Source organism: Budorcas taxicolor, chromosome 6, assembly GCF_023091745.1.
Source record: "Budorcas taxicolor isolate Tak-1 chromosome 6, Takin1.1, whole genome shotgun sequence".
NCBI classification, from domain to species: domain Eukaryota; kingdom Metazoa; phylum Chordata; class Mammalia; order Artiodactyla; family Bovidae; genus Budorcas; species Budorcas taxicolor.
This window is the reverse complement of record NC_068915.1, coordinates 15,985,059-15,994,873: the sequence shown is the minus strand read 5'-3', so window position 1 is coordinate 15,994,873 and position 9,815 is coordinate 15,985,059. Positions and strand designations below refer to the sequence as shown.

At 39.5% G+C, this 9,815-nt stretch overlaps 1 protein-coding gene across 3 annotated transcripts; it reads left to right on the top strand.

Moving 5' to 3' along the window:
• Window positions 1-342: 342 nt before the first annotated feature.
• On the top strand, window positions 343-8,051 carry GAR1 (GAR1 ribonucleoprotein). 3 transcript variants are annotated; one of them, XM_052642122.1, is made up of 7 exons: window positions 343-629; window positions 952-1,158; window positions 2,650-2,804; window positions 3,266-3,325; window positions 3,546-3,684; window positions 7,314-7,379; window positions 7,742-8,051. In XM_052642122.1, the coding sequence occupies exons 2-7, from the start codon at window positions 960-962 to the stop codon at window positions 7,753-7,755; spliced, it is 633 nt and encodes a 210-aa protein (XP_052498082.1). In that variant the 5' UTR covers window positions 343-629; window positions 952-959; the 3' UTR covers window positions 7,756-8,051. The 3 variants fall into 3 exon arrangements, with proteins under 3 accessions (XP_052498082.1, XP_052498081.1, XP_052498083.1); XM_052642121.1 differs by having other exon boundaries at window positions 948-1,158; XM_052642123.1 differs by having other exon boundaries at window positions 382-471; window positions 948-1,158.
• Window positions 8,052-9,815: the final 1,764 nt, after the last annotated feature.

Below are 9,815 nucleotides of genomic sequence, written 5' to 3'. Positions count from 1 at the left end.
CCCACAATCGTGCGTACTTCAAAGGATCCGGAAGAAACAAACGACTGGAAAGAACTCCGACAAGCCCTTTCACTGGGTTCGGATGCGGACAGATCCACCTTCCGGGCAGAGCGCGGCTCAAATCTCCTCAATAGACAACTCGTGGAGCCGCAACCAACTGTCGAGCAAGATGACCGCAGCGCAGTCTAACAACACAGCACACACCTCCACTCAGCTCCCAACCGGAACTTGCCGGGCCGCGGGGAGAGGGGCGGGCCCTGACGCCAGTTATCTCCAAGGGCAACGCCGCAGAGCGGAACTTCCTGCAACGTCATGCTTCAAAGGACGCTGATATTGTATGTCACTTCCTCTGCTCGCAGTAGGCAAGTAAAGCTGATTATCGTAAAGTAACGGTTGATGTTGAGATATTACTGATACTCTTCCAGCATTGAAGGCTCTTTCGGACAGGCGACAGCGTACCTGCTTCCGCAGGTGCCTGGCTTTTTTTTCTAAACCAGTTATTCGAGTTTCTAGGTGATCCCCTCCCCACTTCAGTTTTGTCCCGGTACGGTGGCCGAAGAGGCTCGTGTGAGGCGGAAGTACCGGGAGAGTGGGTGTGAGCACCCGGGCCTGCGGTGCACGTGGCGCCGGTGAGTAGCGGGAGGAGGCCAGGCAGTCTGAGAATGTTGGACGTGGAACCCAGCGGAGGGAGGGAGGGAATGCGGCTGAGGCCCTTCCTGCCTGCTGGGGGAGGAGGTAGTCACCCTGGGCGACGGGGCTCGTGAGTGGTCGGTCGGCGCTCACAGGGCTGTCGGCAGGTCACACTCACGTTTCCGGCGAGTCGCTGGCCCTCTGGCCATGGTTGAAGTGGCAGAGTTGCTGTTATCATCATTATCCGCGTTTCTGGTTTCTGATTGAGGCTCAGAGGCCCCAGTGACTGAACGGCAACGCACTGTTTTTCTTATTAGGTAGGAGCGAACATGTCTTTTCGGGGCGGAGGTCGCGGAGGATTTAATCGAGGTGGCGGCTTCGGTCGCGGCGGCGGCAGCAACAACCACTTCCGAGGTGGAGGCGGCGGTAATTTCAGAGGCGGCGGCGGCAGAGGAGGATTCGGACGAGGGGGCGGCCGCGGAGGCTTTAACAAAGGCCAAGACCAAGGACCTCCAGAACAAGTAGTTTGTATGTAGGCTTCAGAGCTTGGCCTACTTGGGCGCGGAGGGTGGAATGGAGTCGGGGGCGGAGGTTGTAGGTCTGTGTTATTAGTAAGTTTGACTAGGAGTCTGGTGCTGAAAGGCAGATGCAGCAGCTGTCTTTCTCAGGGGGTTGGTTCTTAGTTGTGGAGTCAGGCCTACGGAGAGGCGGTAAGCTGCCTTCAAATCGTGCTGTAGAAAGTAAGAAAGCTGAAGGACAGCTAAAATGCATCATGGATATCGAACTAGAGTTTTGGCTGAAAGGGAGATATAAATAGGTATGTTATGTCCTTACCCGTACTGTTCCCATTTTACAGATAAGAAAACTGATTCAGAGTTAAGTTTATTTGCTAGGGTCATAGTGATGAGTGATCAGTAAGGGATATATTTGAGATACAAAGCCAAGTTTCCTGACTCTTAATTGCCACTCTTAAATAAGTGAAGTGAGTTAAAAACAAACAAACAAAAAAACCCACAACTTGCTGAGAAGGGAAACTGCACAGGGGAGTAAAAAAAATAATAAAGACCTAATTAGAGCAGTTTTGGGGTAATTATCAAAGAGATAGGGTGGAAGTTTTAGAAAGTGAGACAGAAATTTGACAGAAGCCTGCATTAAAGAGGAGACAGGATAAATAGAGTCTAATATATGAAGAGAAAGTTGGATCGGTATGCAAAATGGTGTAGAGGTCAGTGGCTAGAGTCAAAGGTCCTGTCCCGTAACAGTCCATGCATGACACATTGAGAGCATTGCGAAAGTGAAGAAAAAAGGAAGGGTTAGATGGGAGAGAAATCTCAGTGGAAACAAACTTAGAAGAACTTGACTAATACTAGAAATAAAAGATTCTTGATTTTGAACTTGGGTGATGGGAATTGAGAGTTGGTTTTATAGGAATATGGTGAGTATTTTAGTTTGGGGTGGATATAAGTTAAATATAAAGGTAGTTATATGAAATTCCAGACTTTCTTGGTAAGGATCGAAGAGTCAGTGAAAAGGTGGTAGTGGGAAGTTTTAAAAGGGGAAGGGGGGGAAAAAGGCAGGAGAACAACAGACTGTCTTAGATTTATGGATGGGCAGATGAAGAAGAGACGATAGAATGAAGCATAGCATTTAATCAAATAATAATAGTAACTATAACAAAATAACTTACAGGTTGAGTGGTCTCAATATGCCAGGCACTTTCTAAGCACTTGACACATTGTTGTGCTTAATCCTCACAGTACTAGGTGTTAGCCGAGGGTTTTGTTGTTAGCCCTACATTAAAGATGAAGACACTGAAGAATAGAAAAGGTGAGACCCTTACTCCGGGGTCTAGTAATCTAGTATTACTCACATAGCTAGTATTTTGTGGAGTTGGTACTAAACCAGGAAGGCTTTTTTGCTGGTGAAATCCCAGGCAGCCAAGAGGAAAGCTTCTAGAAGAGGTTGGTCAATATCATTTGAAACTGTTTTATATTTTAACAATTTTATGTCCTATTTTAGTATTAGGAGAGTTCCTGCACCCTTGTGAAGATGACATAGTGTGTAAATGTACCACAGATGAAAATAAAGTACCTTATTTCAATGCTCCAGTTTATTTAGAAAACAAAGAACAAATTGGAAAAGTGGATGAAATATTTGGACAGCTTAGAGATTTTGTATCCTTTTTAATTGGAAGATGTAGCAATCCTGTTGAAAGGTCATGATTTGTTTTTTTCTGGAGATAAGTATTGATTAAACTGAACTTGGTGCTTCACTGAAGTGGATGCAGTATTGCTAAGATTGGACCGTAAAGGAGAATCAAGACAGGGGAATATATTTCCACATAAATTGAAAAGATAGGCCTCTTAAGTGTGCCTTCCTTTTTGAAAGCTTTTAGAAATGATTGTCATTTGGATCAGTGCCATTTGAGTTACTTTGCTTTCGATATGATGATGCTACTGCAATAGTATGGTGGACCTGGAAGTTTTAAAACAAAAACTTCACTTCTGTTTGGAAACTCATTTCTTACTTTTCGTGAATATTTCTGTATATTCTAACCTTGTTATTTTAAAAATGACATGTGAATTCAGAAGATTATCTTTTATTATAATTGCTTATTCCTTAATAAAATTAATAGTATTTTTCAGTTAAATTATCAGAGAACATGAAAGCATCTTCCTTTAAAAAACTACAGAAGGTGAGTCAAGCTAACACCTAGATCCTTGGTTTTATAAATGAATGACCTACCTTAGGACAGTTTTACTTAAAAGCACTTGAGACTTCCTCAGTGTATCACTAGTGAAGTTAGAGGGTTGGGATTTGACCCAGGCAGTTTTGAGTCTAGTGTGTCGGTTCTTAATTATTATATTGTATTACCCCCCAGCTCATCACACTAATTGTTTCTATTTTACTTCCAGTTTTATATAGACCCATATAAGCTGCTGCCGTTGCAGAGGTTTCTACCTCGACCTCCTGGTGAAAAGGGACCTCCGAGAGGTGGTGGCAGGGGAGGTCAAGGAGGAGGAAGAGGCAGAGGTGGCAGAGGTGGTAGAGGTGGTAAGTTCCCCATGGAGGAAAACTTCTAATGAGATTTCAAAGTCACAGCCTATTTAAAGAGTACAATTAAATTTTGAATATAAGTCAACCTCTCTTATGGTTTTATTTCTTTTAGTTAGGCTCTTTCAAATCTTGGCAGATTACCATAGTAATAATGCTTAGTTTCTATAACATATAGGATTATCTTAATTGAATTTTAATTTTTTAATTAGTATTTAGCAAAACTTTATGAAGGTGGATGATATCTTTATTTTTATGAATGAGGAAATGGAAACTTAGAAATGTTAATTTGTCCTAATCAAACAATTGGGGGCTCAGAAATAAAACCAGTGTCTTCTGATGTCATGTCAAAGACTATTATTACCAATAAATTCATTGCTTTGATTTCAGTATGTTGATATTATGTATTTCCCCACAGCTTTGGTACATTTATTGTGTAGGCAGCCAGGTGATAAGTAAGGCTGGGGATGAGCTGGGATGCAGCATCTGGGAATGATGTGCTAGGTGGGTGACAGGATGATGGACAGAGCCAAAGTGGTAAGGAAGAGGAGCTGCCAAGTGGGTTACTGTATCAGAAAAGAGAATTTCATTTTCACTTTTGCCTCTCAATTTAATGAACGTTTCACTCGGTAAATGTGCCTTTTTGGGATCCAGATAACTTGGAGATAATCTCTTAAGAGATATGTATATATTTATTTCTTTGGAAGTATCCCTTTGAGAATTTGAATGGAGATCCCCTCATTCCCATTCTATATTCAGTCTTATACAAAATAGTTTAAAAAATTCACAACTCTATTTTCTTGAAATCTTAATCTTTATATTGTATTTTAGATATATGTACTTGTTTCTTTATAATTTCTCTCTTTATGTTTCATCATTCTTTTACAAAACTGTCCCCCAAAATAAGTAAAAGTAGGGACTGTAGTAGGAAGCCAAATGTATTGGATAATAGAAGAAAATAATTTAAAATTTTAAAATTTCAAAGCTTGTCAGCATATGAACATCAGTGTGTCTGTTTCCAGCTCAGTTAACCTTAAATGTTGTAGCCATGGTACTTCCCAGGTGGCGCTAGTGGTAAAGAATCTACCTGCCAATATAGGAGACGTAAGGGACATGGGTTCGATCCCTGGGTTGGGAAGATTCCTTGGAGGAGGGCATGCCAACCCATTCCAGTATTCTTGCCTGGAGAATCCGATAGACAGGGGCCTGGTGGGCTACAGTCTATCGGGTCACGGAGTCGGACACGACTGAAGCAGTTTAGCAGGCATGGTAGTACTCCCAGAACCAAACCACCCATGTTTGCTACTTTTTGTTCTTAGAATTAAGAAGCCTTAGTGCAGTTTAAAAAGTGTATCCCATAAGCAAAAGTTGAGGTACAAATACATTTAACAATAGGGCTAAATTGAACTTTAAAGTAACAAGCTTTTCTAATGTATTAAAACAAAACTTGTTTAAAAAGTTGTAACCTAGGATTTTTCCTTTCCACTGGATTGAGAAACTACTATTCTTTCTCCATTTTTATCTTTTAAAAAATTCTGCGAGATAAAATATGTGAATATATGTTAGCTTGGTGCAGAAATAATTGCAATTTTGCATTGTTGAATTTTGCCCTTTGATATTAGAATACATTCTTAAATAAATATGATTATATTATACCTCATTTTAATGCACATTTCTTGCTTTATATTTTTTGCTAATGACATTAACAATAAAAATACAAAGATCATGGCATCTGGTCCTATTACTTCATGACAAATAGGTGGGGAAAATGTGGAAACAGTGTCGGATTTCATTTTCTTGGGCTCCAAAATCACTGCAGACGGTGACTGCAGCCACAAAATTAAAAGATGCTTGCTCCATGGAAGGAAAGCTGTGACAAACCTAGACAGCGTTTTAAAAAGCAGAGACGTTACTTTGCCGACAAAAGTCTGTCTAGTCAAAGCTGTGGTTTTTCTGTTAGTCGTGTATGAATGTGAGAGTTGGACAATAAAGAAAGCTGAGTGTCAAAGAACTGGTGCTTTCAAATTGCGGTGCTGGAGAAGACTCTTGAGGGTGTCTTGAACTGCAAAGAGATCAGATCAGTCAATTCTAAAGGAAATCAGTCCAGAATATTCATTGGAAGGACTGGTGCTGAAGTTGAAAGTCCAGTATTTTGGCCCCTGATGTGAAGAGCCAACTCACTGGAAAAGACCCTGATGCTGGGAATGATTGAAGGCAGGAGGAGAAAGGGCCACAGAGGATGAAATGGTTGGATAGCATTACTGACTCAATGGACTGTTTGAGCAAAATCAACATGATGGTGAAGGACAGGGAAGCCTGGCGTGCTGCATGCAGTTCATGGGGTCAGAAAGAGTCAGACACGATGTAGTGATTGAACAACAACAATGACATATTACTTGCTGTTTATTTTATATGTGTTTTAGACTATGGAAATGATGTTAGATAAAAAGCAAAATCTAGCAGTTTTCTTGAGTTCAAAAATGGGTCATAAAGCAGTGGAGATAACTTGGAACATCAAGAACTCATTTGGCCCAGGAACTAACAAATGTACATTGCAGTGGTGGTTTAAGAAGTTTTGCAAAGGAAAGGAGAGCCTTGATGAGGAGTGCAGAGGCTGGCCACTGGAAGGTGACTCCGAGCCATTGAGAGCCACATTAAAGCCGATCCTCTTAAAACTACACGAGAAGTTGCCTAAGAACTTATTGACCATTCTTTGGTGGTTTGACATTTGAAGCAAATTGGAAAGGTGAAAAAGCTTGACAAGAGGGTGCCTCATGAGCTGACTGCAAATAAAAAAAAATCATTTCAGTGTGTCATCCTCTCTTATTCTGTGTAACAACAATGAGGCATTTCTTGATTGAATTGTGACATGCAACAAAAAGTGGATTTTATATGATGCCAGTGATGACCAGCTCAGTGGTTGGATTGAGAAGAGGCTCTAAAATACTTCCCCTAAGCCAAACTTGCACCAAAAAAAGGGTCATGGTCACCATTTGGTGGTCTGCTGCCAGTCTTCTGATCCACCACAGCTTTCTGAATCCTGGTGAAACCATTACATCTGGGAAGTATCCTCAGCAAATTGATGAGATGCACCGAAAACTGCAGTGCCTGCAGCCAGATCAATAGAATGGGCCCTATTCTTTTCCGTGACACTTGACCTAATGTCGAACAGCCAGCACTTCAAAACTTGAACATACTGGACTGTGAAGTTTTGCCTCATTTGCTGAATTCACCTGACCTCTTGCCTTATTCATCTGATCTCTTGGCAAATGACTACAACTTCTTCAAGCATCTTGACAACTTTTTGCAGGGAAGAATCTTCCACAACCAGCAGGATACAGAAAATGCTCTCCAAGAGTTCGTTGAATCCCATAGCATGGGTTTTTATGTTACAGGAATAAACAAACTTATTTCTCTTGGAAAAAGTGTGTTGGTTGTAATGGTTCCTATTTTGATTAATTAGGAAGTGCTTGAGCCTAGTTATTTTAAAATTCAGGGTCTGAAACTGCAGTGACTTTTGTAACAACCTAATGCTGTTCTTTATAATTATAAGAAATATATTGATGTTTATAGGCTTATCAAAATATGACAGATTACAGTTATTTAATGAATATTTCCTTTATTTTTAGGTGGTTTTAGAGGTGGAAGAGGAGGTGGAGGTTTCAGAGGAGGAAGAGGGGGTGGTGGTTTCAGAGGTGAGTGGGGGAAGAAAACTTGAAATAACTGAATTTCTAGAAATGGTATTGTCTCCTAACTTTTATTTCTTTTTGCCAGCAAGTATGTAGAACACCATGGTATTCCTTTTTTTAGCCTAATATACAGTTTCATTTTATATCACTTTTACCTTTGAATTTTTTCATCTGCTTCTGCTTTACTTTGCTATATTATTAATTTGAAAAGCAAAAAGGTGGTAATATAAATAATAGTTAAATTTGGTAAAGTATGTTTGTTAAACTTTACCAGAACTAATGTTGATTTTAAACTTGAGTTTTGGCTAATAGTGTTACTTAAAGTTCACTTTTCTATATTTTTAATATTTTCATTTTCTCTTAATTAGGAAGAGGACATTAAGTGTAACAGTTGACAGAAACTTCACCAGTTGACTTCTGCATTAACCTCATAATCTACTTCAGTGGATCAGAAACTTGTTTCTTGAGCAAATTTTGAAGAACTGGTCTTTTTAGGACAGTGGAGCTAAAATGCCAACGTCTCGCAAAAATGAGTGCGGCAGAACAGGCATCTTTGCTTCAAAAGAGTATGAATAAGTGTTTTAACATTTTGTACAATGTTCGGAACTTTGTGGGTGTTTAATAAAGGGACAGCTTTTAATTGGAGCATATTTGAATTTTGTAAATAAAGTGTTTTATTTCTTTAAGTAATTCAGAGCTGTGTTTATTAAACCAGAGTTTAAAGGGACAGCCCACTAGATTTAAGATAGAAAAAGAGGATGTTTACATATCTAACTGAGCTTTAAAGAAAAACAGAGCTAATAGTGCAGTATTTCACATTAGTTATAAATTAACACTCCCTTTAAAATGTTCGCCTTTTGTATATGAGAACATCAGCACCCTTTATCACATTTTTTCCCTTTTGTGTGTTAGGACACAAAGTAAAACAACTTTAATTGTAACTTATAAATGATTAGAAAATTTTAGTGTTAATTATGAATCCATTAAAGTTGGAAGAACTCTGTTCAGGTTGAGAACTAGAAATTCAAGACATTTCTGAAGAAATATTTAACTTTTTCATTCAATATAGATGGGATGTTGAAAGCTTCACTGAATGTTTTTATTTTCCTTTTTTAAGGGACTCCAGATTTAAGGTTTTACTGACCATAAATAAATATTTGATTGCTTGCTAAATGTTCATATTCTTGGATAGGTACATTACAAATGAAATTGGTTGTGGTCCTCAATGCTGTTATAGTATCAAGATGTAACAGTGATAGCAAGCTAGAATACTGTGATACAGGATAATTTCCCCTGCTATTGATTCCAACCCACCCTCCCTCTCCAACATGGTTCATTCTTAAAAGGAATGAGTTGCTGTGTTTCTTCAGTTTTCTAGCATGCTTTACCTAATACTTGGTTAACTCTTGAATGCTTATTTGAGTAGCATATAGTATTGCCTAAGTCAGTATTTGCATTTTCCTTATCCTTTTTGATTAATGGAATTGTAGCAGGATTAATAAATGTGTAAAACATAAGTATATATGATGAACAAATATGTAGAAAATTTTTCACAGAAGCAGTTATTCTGTTACAACTTGGGAAAGGAATCTGTTTGATTTAGAATTCTTGGGTTGAAACTTTCAGTTAAAGTTAGGGCCAGGGTTTTCATTCTTGTTCTGTAAAAGACAGCAGGCACTAAAGTGACTATGGTGTTGTCCTATGGGCAAATAATACACAGTTCCTGAACCATTTTTTAACATTTAAAAAAAAAGTCTTTAAAATGGCTATGTAGAAGTAATGTATAGGTTGTAGACAAACCACTTTTGAGATTTCTTCACCTTTTAACTTGGGTATATCTATTTTAGTCACTCAGTTCAGTCACTCAGTTGTCTCCGGCTCCTTGCCACCCCCAGACTGCAGCATGCCAGGTTTCCCTGTCCATCACCAACTCCTGGCGCTTGCTCAAACTCATGTCCATAGAGTTGGTGATGCCATCCAACTGTCTCATCCTCTTTCATCCCCCTCACCTCCCATCTTCAGTCTTTTCCAGTAACAGTATCTTTTCTAAGGAATCAGTTCTTCACATCAGGTGGCCAAAGTATTGGAGCTTCACCATAAGTCCTTTCAGTGAATATTTGGGACTGATCTTTAGGATGGACTGGTTGGATCTCCTTGCAGTCCAAGGGACTCTCAAGAGTCTTCTCCAACACCACACTTCAAAAGCATCAATTCTTCAGCACTCAGCTTTCTTCACAGTCCAACTCTCACATCCATACATGACCACTGGAAAAACCATAGCCTGACTAGACGGACCTTAGTCGGCAGAGTAATGTCTCTGCTTTTGAATATACTGTCTAGATTGGTCATAGCTTTTCTTCCAAGGAGCAAGCGTCTTTTTATTTCATGGCTGCGGTCACCATCTGCAGTGATTATGGAGTCCAAGAAAATAGTCTCACTGTT